The 18,338-nt window shown below is 39.7% G+C and overlaps 1 protein-coding gene across 2 annotated transcripts; it reads left to right on the top strand.

Moving 5' to 3' along the window:
• The first annotated feature begins 5,999 nt into the window (after nt 1–5,999).
• LOC134636831 (LIM domain kinase 1-like) lies at nt 6,000–18,338 on the top strand. Of its 2 annotated transcripts, none has more exons than XM_063487053.1 (16): nt 6,000–6,201; nt 7,378–7,449; nt 9,383–9,521; nt 10,402–10,511; nt 11,672–11,845; nt 11,925–12,030; nt 12,135–12,415; nt 12,488–12,677; nt 12,782–12,868; nt 12,952–13,083; nt 13,171–13,230; nt 13,343–13,408; nt 13,720–13,906; nt 14,235–14,290; nt 14,392–14,549; nt 16,255–18,338. In XM_063487053.1, exons 2-16 carry the CDS (start codon nt 7,406–7,408, stop codon nt 16,712–16,714), a joined length of 2,250 nt encoding a protein of 749 aa, XP_063343123.1. In that variant the 5' UTR covers nt 6,000–6,201; nt 7,378–7,405; the 3' UTR covers nt 16,715–18,338. The 2 variants fall into 2 exon arrangements, with proteins under 2 accessions (XP_063343123.1, XP_063343122.1); XM_063487052.1 differs by lacking the exon at nt 6,000–6,201 and adding an exon at nt 7,154–7,300.

The following is an 18,338-nucleotide window of genomic DNA, read 5'->3' as shown; positions in this document are numbered from 1 at the left end:
TTCATTAGGAGGTGGAGTCGGAGTTCTTCCTGGTACTGGGACAGGAGGCGTCACTGGTGGTGGCCAAGGTGAGGTTCCAGTTTATAAAGTCAAGTAAAAGTTTAGCACACAGCACATTATAATAAAGAGACAACAGACATATGAAAATTTGACTGAGATAAAACTTTACTAGTGACTAACTTGAGGTGTGTCAGTTCTCTCTAAAGATCGTCTCTGGTAATAATACTGGTAATAAAAATAAGACGGTTTATTTTACATTAAAAATTCTCCCAAGTGCCTCTAATCCACTGAGTACAACAGTGTTCATTTGGGCCTTTGTTTCATATGCCCATGTTAATTAAAAAGTTAACTTGTCTCTCATTCATACCCATTTATCTGTTTAGGTAGCGTAGCAGGAGGCACAGGAGGGCTAGGAGGTCCTGGAGGAACTGGCCAAGGAGTTGGAGGACTACCTGGTGGGGGACCAGGTCAGTTTATATGAAAATATAGTCATTAGGATTATAACAATGTGCTTTTAATATATTTCAAAACATCAAAATCAACAAAATTCATAGCACTGCAGTGTAAACATGGCACAGATAAGAAGTGCTTTGAAAGCTGTAATGTTTTTATTCTTCCAGGAAGTGCTGCTGGTCCTGGATATGGTGGGCTGGGTATAGGAAGTTATCCAGGTGAGACAGATTTGATCACATATGTCTTCTTTTTAATACTCAGCATACACATTTTAGTAAAATCATACAAAAAAAAATCTGAGAATAACAGGAAACAGAAAGCAGTGCTATTCTGAGATTTTTTAAAAAGTCCATTGTAAGGTATCAGTTGTTTGTTATGACTTTATCTTTCCTGTTATTGTTCTCTAGGGTATGCAGGGGCTGGACAAAAATGTAAGAAAACTCACTGTATCCTCTGGAATAAGCATGTCCAAATTAACAACACTAGTCTAGCATTAACACAAAGATACACAGATCGGATGAACATATTACTTTTGCTTATCTTGTTAGTGAAATATAATATATAAAGAATCATTCTGATTGTAACATGCATGCTTTTTTAGTATCTACTGACAACTAAGTATCTAAAATTGTTTTCTTGTTTTTGTTTGTTTGTTTGTTTTACTATCATGACCTTCAGCTAAAGCGCAGAAGGCAGCCAAATATGCAGCCATGCAGGGTTTACTTGGACCCAGGGGCTACAGAGGTAAAAGTCATAGACATATCATAACAGTCCTGATCACCGCATTTCCTATGCAATACAATATTTAGCCTCACTTCTGTCGATTAGATAATAATGTTGACAAATAATAATAATACAAAGTTTTTATAAGGTTTTATAAGGTGCAAAAGGGCTAAAAAGGATCATCTTAGCCCTTTGCTAGGTGGTTGCAAGGCAACATGATGACATTGTAATATCCGATATAGATAAAGACCTTCGTGAGCCTGAGATGTATCTATGTGTCATGTTTAATTGTTCAACTCCTGATTATCTAGCAGGATTTTGCGGACAAAGAATTAAACATACGGACAGACAGATTTTCTATCATATAATAAGAAGATGTGATTTACATTCATTTTAGGACTCATTACGATGATATGTTCTTCTTCATGTGTTGCAATTTGAAAGAAAAATTGAAAAAAAAAAAAAAAAAACATAAGTAAAGATTACCGCACCTCCCAATATACACTGTAATTATTTTCACACGCATACTAGACCGGATATTAAATGGTCTTTAGCCTGCCAGCTCCCCAGTACAAAGTCCTGTGATATCCAAATGCAACAATTTGTGTTGATGTGAGAATAGCACAGGTCCACTGAATCCATAGCTAAGTGGTTAGCTTGTGCGTTGCTCATACATGCTCTGTCCAGGCAGCAACCTAATCTAAAGCAAACTGAACATTTTCCAGCAAATTATTTGAAAGCAATCTGAAGCTGACGACCTCCTGCCATGTGCTACATGCGTGGAAGGACAAGGAAAACGTCCTCACCTGCCTCACCCGACACTGAACTCTGACCAGAATTATTCTTTTTAGTTAAAAATAACATTTTATATATTTTTTGTCTGTTTGTTTCGTTTGTTTTTGTTTTTCCTCTTCCATTCCTCTTCCCCGCAGTTTTTCTTCCCTTACCTCTCTTTCTTTCTCCCTTTTCTTTCCCCCAGTCATGTCTGTCCTGTGTGTAGCGAGTGAAAATAAAATAAAATAAACAATAAAAACAAAGGTCAATCAAATGGACCAATACGGCAAGGCCGGGATGGTCCATTTGGTAAAGTAAATCCGTTGGGCATCTTTCTTGGACCTTTAGACAATAATTCTGATGGCAAAAGAACCAAATAGGACAGGCAGGAAAAAAACCAAAAAAACATTTTTGCTTCGCAGGTGTAAGCTTCTGCGAACCAATCAAGTTGTAGTTTACAACTTGGTCTCTCCAGAAGCTATATTGAGACTACATTATTGTAGGCATGATAAGAGTTCATGTTGATGTTGCTACAAACAAGCAACTTTGTAACCTAAATACAAACATAACTACAAACCAGCTCTGGACTACAAACTAGCTAAAGATTCAACCAACTGGGAGATCAAACTCACCCTCTAGTAATACGTTTTAAGGGTTTAAGAAAAGTCATGTCATGTTTTTTGTGTGTGGCTGTAATCTTTGTGGGATGGGATAGGCTCACCCAGATATGTGCAGGCAGCCCAAACACTTAATTACTTAAGCCAAAAGAAGTATGAAAAAAATACTATTTCTTTTAAAAATAACTTGCATGCACTTTCAATTAATAAAAAACCAGGAGTAGCTTCTAGAGTAAATTGCCAGACTCCTCTGTGAGTTTACTCTGGTCCAAAAATGGTTTCTACAGAAGTGACATGCTCAAAATTGGCAACAAGGTGTAACACCCACAAATACAGGAACTCTGTGTCTGTGTAGGAAATAAACATTTGACCCTACAAACTGAGGAAATATGTCCTGGAAGCTATTCTGAACCAAACCGTCTTGTTAGTATAAAGTGGGATTTAACAGTTGTCATTTTATGTTGGTCTGGATGAACAGTGGAAGTCTTATTTAAACAATCTGCATACTGCATGTAAAGTGAAGAATAATGCTGTCTTTGTTCCGCTTTTTAGGAGCTGGCCGTAGGAGGAAGTGAGAAAGACCAAAAGACAGGAAGTGACCTCATTAAAACAACAGTGGTGCTATTGCATGATCCCACACTGTAAATGTCTTACCTGCCACAGAAGCTAAAGCTTCAGCACATCCCGCTTTTTACATTTTCATTTGCTTGGGTTTTATAAAAGGTTGCAGTGGTTCTCAACCTGATCGGATTCACCGCCAGGTGAAGATTTCTGTTTCCCTTTGTTAAATACTTTTTTTCCTTTTTTGGATAATTAAGTCATTTTATTTTGGTCAAATTAGTAAATGTCAATTTCTCAAGAAAGTTTAAAAAAAAAATAACGTGGGTAGAATACCCCTGAAATTCCTGATGATCGGGTTGAGAACCACTACAGTGAGGAATCAGCATTTCTTTTCATCACTTTTTGTCTATCTTTGCTGCGTTGATTATCATTTGTGTTCTTATGCAAGTATTGCCACAAATCCTCTGGTTTAAGACTGACACCAAGGACTCCCTCAGGGCAGCTCCTTCAGACCTGTCTGCATGCTGACGCAATGTGTAAAGAAATATAGGGCAACACTTTTACCCAGTTAAACTGGGATATGTCTGCAGAGTGAATGGCTGAGCAGATAATTCACTGTTAGCATCTTTTACATCAGTGGACAAACAAGTAGTGTGTACAGACACAGAGACAAACAGCTGCTGTCACAGGAGAAGATGAAGGCAGTATTTTATGCAGTAGTGGTAGTCTTTTGATCCTTGAAAAGCAGTCTCTGGCCATGTGAGCTGTACTCAGGCCTCAGTAGTATCAGTAATGGAGCCTGAGGATTCTCACAGATACCACTTGAGGCCCACCTGTGAGATTCTTCCACTCATTTCACAACTTAATGGCACTGTTTTATAGCCACATCACACTCAATGGTATAAATGTAAAATATTGGTTAGCGTGCATATATTTTGATTGTTAGGAGGGTGTATTTGTCCTGACTTTCTGAATGGGCTTAGTTTTAGCTTTTACATTTGCTGTTGAGGTAAGCATTCAAGCTAAATGTGAGGTAATATGACTAGAGTACATGACATCCGAGGAGTACTGATTACTGCGTTTTCCTTCTGTTCATGAACCTCCTTTAACACTGTTGGGGAAACTGCTCACGTTTACTAGACTTTTTAAATTATGTTGAGAACTCTATTTAGCCTCATTTTACAAAGTCAAGTGCATTATTACAGTACTAAAATATTTGAGTTAGTCATTCTGTGTGTGTGTGTTTTTACAGTTTTTAAACCCGTGTACTACTATGATGAGTATAAGTGCTTTGTTTTCTACATTGTCCTTGAATGTGTGCTGAATCACAGTGCAGTCTGTGTTGTCAGTGGGTCAAAAGTGGGGTGAGTGAATCTCGTCTTGCATTTGAGCTCATGTGCATCTCGAGCTCAGTGTGATTTTTAACATCTGTGTTTCTTTTTTTTTATGTGGCCTATGAAGAAAATGATGCACTTTTGTAAACTCTCTGACAATGCTCTCCAAAGTAAAGAGATGACCAACGACGACTTCTTTGTGTGATTATTTTATTGCTACTGGAGTAATTTAGCACGTACAAAAAAAACCCTATAATGAAACAACAAGGAGGGGTTTAACCACTTGGCAAGAGGAGGAAGCTCAACATCTAGAAGTAGATGTTGGTTTTTTAGCATATTGAACTGTGGTGGGTTCAACCACAAGGTATGCTGTATTGAGAAAGGAAACAGACAACTGTGGCTTAGGGGAGTATAAAAAAAATGCAGAACAGCAGCTTTGTGTACGTGGTGACTCATACGAAGAGTGAACAATTAGTTGTTGATGCTGTACAAACTTTAAAAAAAAGACAACTATTATGAAGAGCTGCAGTGCATGTTTGGGCGCTGATTGAGATTGGGTACTGCTGAGTCAACATCAGTTAGTGATAAAGTGCCAGTGTGACAACTCTGCAGACTTGACAAGTTATTTTAAAAGTCTGCGCTCCTTAATTTGGTAATGCAGGTCAAGCGTCACAACTCAGAACAGTTAGTAATTGTCAGTGCAGACAGTCATTGTTGTGGGCTATAGAGCAGGGTTTTGAGTGATGTTGGTTACATAACTGATTGGGCCTTAAAGTCAAATGAAGGGGGGCTTTGAAGCCATTTTGGCATCCCACTGCACTCTAACCTAAGTAGGAATAATGTGCATACAAAGCCAAGTTTCTGCTCTTTGTTTGGGTTAGAAATGGATTCAAGGACACTTTAAAGGTGTATTAGGCTGCTTTTCAATTACTAGTAAAACCTTAAAATGAAACTGTTGTTTCAGCCAATGGGGCAACTACATCAGTTTAGTTTACATAGTAATGGGTATCCTAAGTACAGTTCAAAATGTGACTAGAATTAGGGAACATCTATTGGTGTCTTAGGACAGGAGTAAGCATTGACCATCCAAGTTACCGGTCTATTGCAAAGCTCATATTCTGTGACACGAGGCTCAGTCGCTTGTGAGTCTCCCTCATCATAGAAAGTCAACACAGCTTCTTCAGTTCAAACACACCAATTTATTTTCCAGCGCCCTGCTGTCGAGCCAGGCTCAGTGGACGTTCTTCTTTATAGTGTTCTTCTCCAGTTTCTCCCAAACAGTCCACACAGTACCTTTGCCAATTACTGCACAGCGTCTCCCAGCAGTGATTAGCTCATGCGCAACAGGTGTGTCACTCACCTCGCTTGGCACTGCTCCCTGAACCAGCTCCACCTCTCCCCTCTACAGCTGAGCTACACATTCACATTCAGCCAATTTGGAATCACAACCTAACCAAACATGCGTGACTTTGAACTGTAGAAGGAAACCGGAATACCTGGAAAGAATCCATGCTGACGCAGGGAGAGCGTGTAAACTCCATAGAAGAGGGTCCCTGATGACGAGCATGTTGAAACCAGATACCCTCTTCCTGTGTGACAGTGTTAACTACCGCAGTACCGTGCTACCCTAGGATGGCATAATCATACTTAACCTATTTCCTTACCAGTGACGAGAAGCAACCCTAAAGTCTTAACAGCACTTTCTATAGCGTTGTTACATTATTCTACTCCCAGCTCATGTAAGTATTTGCCTTTTTTATTTTTTTAATTATTCTTTTACATGAAATATCACAAAAGAAGCAACATTTAACACAAACTAGCTTCTTTGGTCTAAAAAAAGGAGGACAAGAACAACTGGATATAATTTTGTAGTGCTGTGCGTCATGCTGCCTGGAAGTTTACAACACTGAAGCCTGGTAAAAATATTTATTATGAGCAATACTCACACAAGGTTTTGCAGATTAATTTGTTCATTATGCAGCTTACAGAGATGCAATGACTAACTCGGGCATGAGAAAAGCAACCGAGGATGCAAATTAAAGAGAAACGGTAACTGAAAGTCGCATAAATCTATGACAGTATCAGTTTTGTGACAGAAGGGTCTCCTCCATATATCTACACCTGTTTCTGCTTTTCTGTCTGCAGTGCAGATTTGCCTGGACAATTTAAAAACATGCATATGCAGACATATAGCACAGCTAGTCTGAAGTTACTGAATTGACAGGACTGTTTGCAGGAAACCTACAGCAAAACAAATCTAAAGTACATTAGGTCATAATTTTGGTTTGAGAGGTTGATACTGAACGCTATCAATGGATTTGTTTGTCTTTTCTGAGCTGTTCCCCACAGTTATGCTTTAACTAATTTCTCCCTCTTTGTTCGTTGTGTGTGATGAATGGAGTTCTTTACTGCAGGATCTGGACAGTGCAGTAATTGGGGCATTCATAAAGAGATTATGCCTGCGCTGATGGGAACAGGGCTTATTTCAAAACACACACACACAAAACACGTCTCAGACCACTTATCACATAAGCACTCATTTAGGTTGTGAGTTTAACTCTCCTAAACTTGCTGAACTCTGCAGAAGAGTGTAACTATATCTTGCAGAGGTCTACATGCTGGACGTAACAGGAGAGGGGAGGGTGAGGGAGGGCGTCTCTTATTGGATTGGTTTGTTTCTCAGCAGCCAGCAGGGGGAAACTGGCCAGCTGGTGTCAGTGGGTCAGACTCTTTTCTCACACAGCTACTCTTCACATTCGAAAGGGAACTCATATTCACACAGGAAGCCTTTGAACACATGGAGAGAGAAAGGCAACGCCTGCCATCAGTCACAGCAGAGTAGGTGTATATGATCCGCTCACAATCACATGCCGCTAACAATCTCCTTTCTGAACTGGGTGGACTGTGTTTGACAGCTGTCTGTCGGTTAACTGGCAAGGAGGAATGTCACGACGGGACCAGAGGTTTCGGCGAGGCACGAAAGGACGGTAAGAACTGAAATCTTTATTCAGTGAGATACGCGTAAGAGTGAGAGAAAGGGGAGGAAGCATATGAAAGAGTGAGTCAAAGGAAGAGAAAATAAATAAATAAATAGGGAAACTTCTAAACATCTGCATGTATACTTCCTCAAACAGAAGTCTGCCAACAAAATAACACTTGAGGTTTGTTTTTTTGGGGGGGGTTTTAGGTTGTTTTTGCTCTAATGTTCACAATAACAAAATGCATGTTGGAGCACATTGCGCAAGTTACAAAAAAAAATTATAATTTGTTTACTCTGTAACCATCCCTGTTGCTCAGGCCAAAAACTAAGCGTTAGCATTTAAAGTCTTTTATTTAGCATAAAGAAATATGTGAAACATCCAGCGTGACACAAGCAGTTTAAAAAAATCCTTTTAAGAGCTATTTTTTTAAAGGAAGTCCGACATACCAACATACAGAAGGCAGAGGAAACAGTGGTAGGAGAAAACGTCATGAGATTGTTAACATCTGACCGAGGTTCAGTTCTGACGTCATAACTTCTTTAGGGACACGAGGAAAAAGGGGATTTTTATTAATGACAGGAAAACACTCAGGTGACCAAAGAGAAATGTGGAGAGATGGGTGAGGGGGCGGGGAGTAGAAACAGCTGAACTGATTCCAGGTTTTCTTGCAACCAGATGCTTTAGCGGAATCGCAGATGTGAAGCTGGAAGGTTCCACATCCGCGGCCTGCAGCACAGTAACAAAGACAGGAGGTCGAAAATAAACCTGCAGCGGTCTGATGGCTTTATTGCTTAATTATTTCCTTAGCAATGAAGGAGAAGCGAATCTTGGTCTCTAGCAGCACTTCCTACAGTGCTGTCAGAAAAAAAATAAAAAGAGATCACACATGTGAGGGTGTGCGCACTGAAGAAGCAATGTGTGTCTATCAGCAACAACAAAACTAGCTGTTTGGTGTTGTTAACAAAAACACAAAGGGGAAGAGCTGCCTATAGTTTTCTGTGACGAAATACTAAAACCACAACAAAAACAGCAGAATGAATCGTGGCTTTAAGTTGTTTTGCAAGATTTAAGATCACTTTAACATTTTATGAAGAAAATCTTTAAAAGAAACTATTGTAGGAATGATGCTTTATTCTCAATATGACACAACCTTTTGCTGTTCTTACAAAAAGGGATTCAAAGCATTTACCGCATGAGGTTTGGGGAGAGGAAACATGGGCCAGTACTCAGCCCAGGAAGTCACCTCCCACTCCGGCTGCAGTGTTGGAGAGATAAGGAAGCAGGGCCTTTATCGTACACACTATAGTATTATTCTGCTTTAGCAGGGTAACGGTGAGAGTCTCACTGTAATCTACAAACTTTAAAGGCCTGAAACTGAACATCGTGCTCTGCATTTAAGGAATGCATGCTATTTTCTTTTTTTTAAACAGCTGTGTTGTGCAATCTTGAGTGGGTGTGTCTCTATGGGGAACCAACATTAAGTTGCACTGTTTTTGTGAAAACATGTGACTTGCTAGTCCCCTTGCATGAATAGTCCTTTTTTGTAAAAACCAATATTAATGTCATGGTGATGTCAGCATAAAAGTAAAGATAAGTGTATTTCCTTTGGGTGTATGCCGCAGCGTGATGCCTCTTTGTGACCAGATCATATTGTTAACCAACACAAGAGAAGAGTAGGCGAGTAGAGTATGAGTGGAATCATATACTGCGTTCATAAAAAGGAGCTAAACAGAAGGCAATAATCTGTCTCACTGGCCTTGAAATGTGATACTCTTTGTGAGGATTTCAAGTCCCACATCTTCCATCCGTGATTAGGCTCATGTTACTTTGTCTTACTTTGTCGGCGTATCTAAATCTTTTTTTTGTTTTTTGCTCAGGTTTTGTTCTACTTTCTCACTCTGTTACGCCATATTCTCCCATTTCCCTCTTGTCTCTGCAGGTGTTGTGAATGTGGCTGTATTCTGTCTCACTGGTACTATGAAAGAGAGGGGCAGCTGTATTGTAAAAAGCACTACTGGTGCCGTTATGGAGGACACTGCCACGGTTGCAAGGAGACCATTGCAACAGGACTCATAATGGTAACATCGAAATCACTCAAAATTTTAACAAAAAAACAAAAATTAATCTGATGAAACTATCCCTCTGGAACACAAATAATTCACAAGTTCCTCACTAAACTCTTTAGTATACACGCACTTCTAAGCTCACAAGATGAAAGCCTTGCCTTTTATCCCCGTCCCTCTTCTCCGCTGTTTTTTTCCCCTCTTTCTTTCTCCCTTTTCTTTTCCTCATTCAAGTCTGTCCCGTATATAGCAAGTGAAAATAAAAAATAAAATAAACAATAAAAGGTGAATCAAATAGACCATTACGGCAAGGCTGGGATGGTCCATTTGGTAAAGTAAATCCGTTGGGCATCTTTCTTCGCCTTTAGACAATAATTCTGATGGCAAAAGAGCCAAACGGGACAGGCAAAAAAAAAAACAACAACAACAACAACAACCAAAAAAAAAAAAAAAGATGAAAGCCTGACTAGCTGCCCTCTCTGTTGTCTGACTCACTTAGTCCAAAGCAGTCTGAACTCTGTCAGCAACAAATCAATTGGACTAGTTTAAAAATATCCCATTTATTGATCATTCAAAGCTTACTGCTGTTCAGACTAACAAGTTAAAAAAGAGTTTTATATAATATTCAAAAACAGAATATGGAATACCAAAGCTCAGCATGCCCCACCAATTATTCATAAATTCAAAGCCTTCCCAACTTTTGGTTTCCTCCTGATATGAAAGCATTTATTTTTCTCTTTTGGCTCTAAGCTAGAGGATATCCTCTGAAAACATCCTTTATGCAAGAATGAACAGAAACAGCTCGAGTGTTTCACAGTTCAGAGTGGCCCAAATAATTGCGTTCTGATAAAACTGTATTATGTTTTTCATACACTACTGCCCTGCATATAAACAGGTTGCTGGAGAGCAAAAGTATCATCCTGAATGCTTCACTTGCATGAGCTGTGATATGGTCATTGGAGATGGAGACACCTACACGCTTATTGAACGCTCCAAGCTCTACTGGTAAGTAAGACTCTGAAAGGAAAAATGTAAAGAAGTCTTCTGTGTTAGCAAATGTGTAAGCTGGAGATGAATGAGTGAAATGGAAACAACCTCTTTCTGACAGATTTACAGTTATGTTAAAGGTTAGGGACTCTGGGCAGTCCTATGGAAATACTAAGTACATCCCATGATTCAATAGCTTGTAAAACCACTTTTAGCAGCAGTTGAAGTAAATGTTCTCTGTATGACTTCATCGGTCTCTCACATTATTTTGGCAAATTTTTATTTCCAAAATTGCTTTAGTTAATTGAGGTTAGCAGGGATTTGTTTATGCACAGTTCTCTTAAGGTCCCACCACAACATTTCTATCAGAGTAAGATCTGGACTTTTACTGGACACCTTGAGTCGTTTCTTTTTAGCCAATCGGTTGTAGATTTTCCGCAGTGTTTGAGATCATTGTCCTGTCCCAGTTTCGGCCAAGCCTAAGTTTATAGTCGACTCAATGACTGTCAGGTGACCAGGTCCTGTGGCTGCTAAATAAGCCCAAATCATCGCCCCTCCACCACCGTGCTTGACAGCTGTTTTGAGGCGTTTGTGTTGATATTCTGTTTTTGGTTTTTTACAAACATTGTATATGCACTATGGCCAAAGGATGCTAAATCAGAAGTTTTTTGGGTCTGTCGAAATGCCACTTTGCCAGCCTAAGCTATCCTACCATGTTCTTCCCCCTGTCAACCCTTCCAAACAAGCCATACTTGTTCTTCTTTTTTTTTTTTAACTGTACTGTTATGAACTTTAACCTTTAATATACTGAGCCCTGTGGATCCTGAGATGTAGCTCTTAAATTTTTACAATTTTACTGAGCATTGCACAGTCTGACCCTGTGGTGAATTTGTTAGGATGTGCACTCTTGGGAAGATTGTAGCATTGTGAATGCTCTAGATGTGCAAACTGCCCAAACTTCTGCTTTTATGGTGGTGCTTACATTTGCTGATGATTGATTAATCAAGTGCATTTGATTAGCAGGACCTGATGTTTCATTTTAATTGATGCTTCATTTTAATTCTTTTGGAAGCAATAAGGGTGTACTTAGTTTTTCACAGGAAACTCAGTACACTGTGTAAACCTTTTTTCTTTCTTTCAAGTGACTATAGTATTCATCTTTTGATTTGCCTCTGCAGTGGTCACTGCTATTGTCAGGGTGCTGTATCGGACGTGGAGCCAACTTCTCCAGTTACCAAGAGCCCACATATGGTGGCGCTGGTCTCTTTCCCTCCACATGCAGTCGGACAACGAGGCCTGAGTGTAGTCATAGATTTCAGCCAAGACAAAAGTCCTCTTGTCACTGTGACTGAGTGAGTCTCTGAATTTAGCCATTAACAACTCTGACCCTCACATCTCGCCCACCTATTCAATCACTGTCATTCTGTTCAGGCTGGACTCATCAGTCCTCAGCCCTGACCTGCTATCCTCTGTCCACACTGGTGATCAAGTACTGGAGGTTAACGGCATCCCAGTGCGCAATATTTCTCCAGAGGAGGTAGGCCTCAAACTACCCACTGCTTCAGTTATAACATCACAAGTTTAAGAGAGAAGAGACAAAAATGTCAACGTGACCATAATGTTAAATGTCCTTTCCACTAGATAAACCGTGTAATCCAGAACACAAGCAGACCACTGCAGCTGACCATTGAGCACAACCCACAGGCACCTCATGACCTCTTTCACTCGGACAGTCCCTCGGATAACATCTCTTGTCCTGAGCCCCCTGTCCGCAACAAACTATCTTCAACCCAGAAACTCCCAAGTCTGGAGGAAGAGCCAAGTCCCAGAGAAGAACCAGATGAGCAAAATGAACAAATTAGGATGAGACTCTCACCATCTCAGCACCAAGGGACCCCAGGAATCCGGTCCAGAAACATTTCGTAAGTGATGTCAGCTGACAGCTTGCCTTAACTCAATACTCTCCCCTTTCTAAGTCTTTGTGTCTTTCTCAGGCGCAGCTGCAGTATAGATAAGTGCCCCCTGTCTCCTGGAATGCTGTCGCTTTTATCTCAAAAGAAAGAAATGGTTCGCTCAGAGTCTCTTCGAGTAGATCCAGGAGACCGGACGCACCGTATCTTCAGACCTTCAGACCTCATCCACGGAGAAGTGCTGGGCAAGGGCTGCTTTGGACAGGCTGTCAAGGTGCCTTGCTGTTTCCATCATTTTGTTGCCTGACTGCAACTCCCTTTTAGTTGTAACGCTGATTTTAATCAGCAGCACTGTTATGAACTTATCTCTCTCTAAAGGTAACACATCAGGAGACTGGGGAGGTCATGGTGATGAAAGAGTTGATACGCTTCGATGAAGAGACGCAGAAGACTTTTTTAAAGGAGGTAAGTGGTCGTGAGTGCAGAAAAGGCCACGTGTCTAAAGAGAACATGACATGTTTAACCAGCATCCCTCTCAATTTGTACAGGTAAAGGTGATGCGCTGTTTGGACCATCCCAATGTTCTCAAGTTCATTGGGCTGTTTTATAAGGACAAGCGAATACATTTTGTCTCTGAATACATCCAGGGAGGAACTCTTCGAGAGACTATCATAAAAATGGTAGGTTAAACTAAGCTTTTATGTTTCTTCATGAGAACTATCAGCATACACAAACACAACATGGTGGTCATAATCTTTCTGTTGCAGGACAAGGATTTTCCCTGGAAAATTAGAGTTGGGTATGCTAAAGACATTGCAGCTGGGATGGCAAGTCTTTCAAGCCAATACTCTAAGAATAAAAAAACTTTTATTGCAAAATTATTAAGCTGTTTTTATTAAAAAAAACTTGTCAAATATATATATCATCTCTCCTTCACAGGCTTATCTACACTCCATGAATGTTATCCACCGAGATCTAAACTCATACAACTGCCTGGTCAGAGAGGTGAACAGATGTTTTATAGCACACATGTCAAAAATTACAGTATCTTCCATTATATAGCTCCACTTCAAAAATTGCTTTGTTACTTGAATGTGTTACTATATTTAAATGTAAAATTATATTAACAAAACAAGCAAAACTTTGGTCCAGATACATTTCTAATCCAATTCCAAGACTTGTTCTTATTATTCTGCCAATGGTGAAAGGAGATCAACAGTTCTTGAATCTTAATTCGTTATACATACCACTTTCAAATAAATAAAGACTTCACAGCCGATTGTTATTACTTCCTTTACCCCTCTTTGGTTGTGTAGAACCAGTCTGTGGTGGTGGCAGATTTTGGACTAGCCAGGTTGGTAATGGAGGAGAGAAACCAGAGCAGAACATCTTCGCTTGAACGTCCTACAAAGGGGACGCTGTCAGAGCTCCGCAAGCATGACCGCAGGAAGCGGTATACTGTGGTAGGAAACCCCTACTGGATGGCGCCTGAGATGATCCATGGTGAGTGCACAAGCTAGGACACTACTACTTATGTTGAGGGGTGGTCAGATTCTGAATCAAGCTCCGTTTGCAATAAACTTTTTGGTATTGGTGCGTGCAGATTTAAAAAAATACATGCGTGTATTATTTCTTATTATGACAAAATGAAAATGAGAATCACAGGACATTTTCTAAATTCGTTCAGGATTTATAAAAGCTGCTATCTTCAATATTAAACAGTGAAGATATTTAAATAATGGCCTGAGGATAAGTAGCTCCACATACTGAATGCAGAACCACTGAATATCCAGGACAGGCTAAGAATTTCTTCTTCACATTTTCCTTCCAGGGAAAACCTATGATGAACGGGTAGACATCTTTTCCTTTGGCATCATGTTATGCGAGGTAAAAAAAAATCTGGACTGCTAAAAAGATTTCTGAAAATGTCACGTTTCTAAAAGTTTTAACAGTTTTAAGGCTGAGTATGTCTCTGTCTCTGTCTTAAGATAATAGGGAGGGTGAGTGCAGATCCTGACTACCTTCCGAGAAGAAATGATTTTGGGCTGAATGTGGCAGGTTTCCTGCAGCAGTACCACCCTCCACAGTGCCCCTCTGCCTTCATGCCACTGGCTGTTCTCTGCTGTGACATGGACGCTGATAAACGGTAAGATTGCACCACAAGTAAATTAGATGGAGATCAAGTATGTCTGTTTTGTGTCTGTTGTTGACAGTTATAAGCTAATAGGCAAAGTATTACTGTTTTTTTGGGGGTTTTTTTCACCAGTACATACAGAAACAATATATACTTTTCCAGTGTTCTTTTTGCTACCCAAACAGTGAATACTTCACTGAGTAATTCAGTAAATAATTTTAGCTGCTGAATAGCCTACCAGTGGCGAAAAGTTTACATCAACTCATCATTGGTGTGAATGTCATAATGATTTTGGGGCTTTTATTAAATTCTTTGAACTTTTTCCAGGGTGAAATGATCGTACAGCACACATCTTTAATGTCTCTAAAAAAACAAGAATCTATTCACACAAGGTCAAAAGTATACATACAAGTTGAAATGTATACATACTCGCATTTTAATAAGTGTTAAGAAGGTTCTACAGTGTCTTCATGCATGCTCAATCATCCAGGTAAGTAAATCCTAAAAGGTTGATTCTGTTCATCTGGACGTAGTGTTTTCAGTGGGAGAAACATTTCGTTCTACAGTGTCTTTTAACTTGACAAAGCCCAGCTCTATTAACGTCTCATGAGCAAACATGATCAACTACAACTGTTAGTTTCTCTTTAACAGCATAAAAACGATTGGTTTGGCAGCACTCATTGGTTTGATCAATACTCTAAACATTGGAAAAGATCAAAGCTCTAAGAAGGAAAATTGTAGATTCACAGAAGTTGGGAAGATCTCTTGAAGCCAACAACTGCAGATTCCACAATCCTCAACCTCATCCTCAAACAGCTGTACATCAGTACAAGTTATTCACATGTGTCACCAGTTTGCCAAAGAACACCCAAACTGTCACCCTCAGATGACAGGCATTTGATAACGATGTTCAAGAACAACCCAGGAACTACCAAGCCTCAAGCATGAATTGGAAACAGCTGGAAAACCACCATCACTGTGGAGAGTGAAGCCAGTTTTACACCACCATGGACTGAGATGATGCCCACCAAGAAAGAAGCCCTTGCTCCAAAATAGACACCTTCAAGCTCAACTGAAATTTGCCCACATGAACAAGCCATGCCTTCTGGAGAAAAGTTTTATGGTCTGACGAGACAAAGATTGAGTTATCTGGCCACAACGCCAAGAGGTATGTTTGGATGAGTAAAGGTGAGGCTTTCAAACCTGGGAACCCTGTACCAGCTGTCAAACATCGCAGTGGTAGCATCATTCTCTGGGGCTGTTTTGCTGCCAACCTCAACCCAATTGAAAATGTTTGGACTATGCTTAAAGACCAGGTCAGTGCCAGAAAACCAAACCAATCTAAATCAACTCTACCAATTCTGCCAGGATGAGTGGTCATATATTCAGCCAGAATTATGCCAGAAGCTTGTTGATGAGTAACAAAAAAAAGGTCCCTTGAGGTTCAATTTGTTAAGGGATATTTAATTAAACATTAGTTTTGGGGTATGGATATATTTGAGCCTGTATGTATACTTTTGACCCTGTTTGGGCTACTTATTTAAAAAAAATATTTTTTTAATGTCATTAAAGATGCATGCTGTACAATTATTATACCCTGGAAACAAAAAGAAATGATTAAAAGCCGATAATTACCATGACATTTATGCTCATGACCTCTGACAATATGTGGCAGAGCATCTTAAAACTTCTCATTAATGCAACTTTTGCCTTTCAGTCCGTCCTTTTTGAAGCTGGAGGAGTGGCTGGAGAACCTGCTGATGCACCTGGATATTGGTCTGCCTCTGCTCTCTGAGTTAGAGCAGCTCTGCAAAGTTTTTTGGCAGAATAATAACCACCAATGCTCTGAAAACACAAATAACCACGCTGAGCCGAATCAATTTACTGAAAACAAAGACCAAAATGGCAGACTTGACAGCCACACAAACCATGAGCAGAACGCTCAGGCTGACCTTACTGTGAGGACTGGGTCAGAGGGTAGAAACCAGTCGTGCTGCAGGTCGATAAGCACAGACTCATGCAATAATGGCTCTGAAACCTATGAACACAGTAACCCTGCAGAACAACTAGGAGCCCAGCGTGAGCAGTCACGACCAGTACCAGAGCAGTTAAACGGGTCCAGGAGGATATACAAAGCATTGTGGGACACATCTACAGAGGATGGCTCATTTCTTTGATTGATGACCAAGATGGGACACATCTACAAAGCCCAGTGTTAAAGGAATAAGACAGTTTGTGGAGACATTTGTGTCTTTTCAGTCAAGTAATTTAGTCATGAAACTGCATTTGTGAGAGGAATATGTAAATGCAGAATCATGAAAGATATTCAACATGCGAAGCAGTAAATATTTGTATGTTGCCCACATTGGTCTCATACTCCACTGTGAACCAGTATTTATGTGATTGCAGCTAGAGCCCAGCTGACAATGAGAATAGCAAATATCCAAATTGAAATCAACTGTTTCCATATTTGTTTTCCATGAGATCTTAATGGAAACGCACAAAAAAACTAAATTTTATTTAAATTCCATAAAAATTGTCAGAGGACAGATTAAGTAAAGACAATCCTTTTTTATAATTTACCTCAACTGTTTTTTGGGGGGATTTTTTTTGTTTTTGTTTTTTTTGTGTACTGCAGCTGGTCTTTACTTATTGGCCAACAACATAAGCTAAATCTGGTTGTTTACCATTTGGGCTCTAGTTTCACTTTTACCAAGAAGCTGTGGAACACATGTCACTTTATACTTTAAGCTGTACTGCATTTATTTAACAAAATGCCTTATCTATTTGCTGCGGAAAAGTGTCAAACCGAATCTAACCCATCTGAGGACATTAAAACTACTTCTGCTACTAAACTATAATTAAGAAAATAAAGAGATGCAAGTCAAAATTTTAAACTATGATGTAGCAAAGATTTATTTACCAAACATTACACAAAATTAAATATAAAACTATTTATTATTTTAAAATGCTGCCCTTATTAAAGACAAATTAGCCAGAATTATCAGCACTGTTCTTTTTAAAGGATTGCACACACATTTTTGTTTACACCCTTTTGCCTTAGTTCTTCATGGCATGGAGTCTGGAAACATTTCTCAGATCCACTCATCACACAGTTGCTGCAGATTTGTCAGCTGCATATCCATGATGTGAATCTCTCATTCCACCGCATCCCAAAGGTGCTGTAATAGATTGGGATCTGGTGACTCTGGAGGCCATTTGAGTGCAAAGAAGTCACTGACATGTTCAAGAAACCAGTTTGAGATTATTTGAACTTTGGGACAAATGATCTCATTCTGCTGGAAGTGGTGCACTGCGGTCATAATTCAATATGAGTCTCCCCCATTTTTTTTTTTTTTTTTTTTTTTTTTAAAAGAGATATTTCACAGTCACCTCAACGAACTTTATATTGTAGGTTAAAACATCTACAACATAAAAACCCTAAAGGGACAGAAATGGTCAGCAGCTGTACTAAGGTAGGCTGAGGTATTTAAATGATGCTCAGTTGGGGCCCGAAGTATCCCCTGCAACATGAATACATGGATCCTTGTATCACCATTGATACAAGGATGCATGTATTCATGCTTTCATGTTGTTTGGGTCAAAGTATGACCCCGCCATACAAATGTTGCAGCAGAAATCAGGCACTGTTTTTGGTTGTTGGTTTTTTTTGTTCAAATGTGGTGATCGTGTGCAAACTGTAGTCTGTTTCCTGTTCTTAGCTGTGGCCTTCCAATTAAAGGTTCAACATGGTGTGCATTCAGAGATGCTCTTCTACATACCATGGTTTTAACAAGTGGC

This window comes from Pelmatolapia mariae, linkage group LG10_11, assembly GCF_036321145.2.
Source record: "Pelmatolapia mariae isolate MD_Pm_ZW linkage group LG10_11, Pm_UMD_F_2, whole genome shotgun sequence".
NCBI lineage: Eukaryota > Metazoa > Chordata > Actinopteri > Cichliformes > Cichlidae > Pelmatolapia > Pelmatolapia mariae.
The sequence above is the reverse complement of the archived record's forward strand: the minus strand, read 5'-3'. Positions and strand labels throughout refer to the sequence as shown.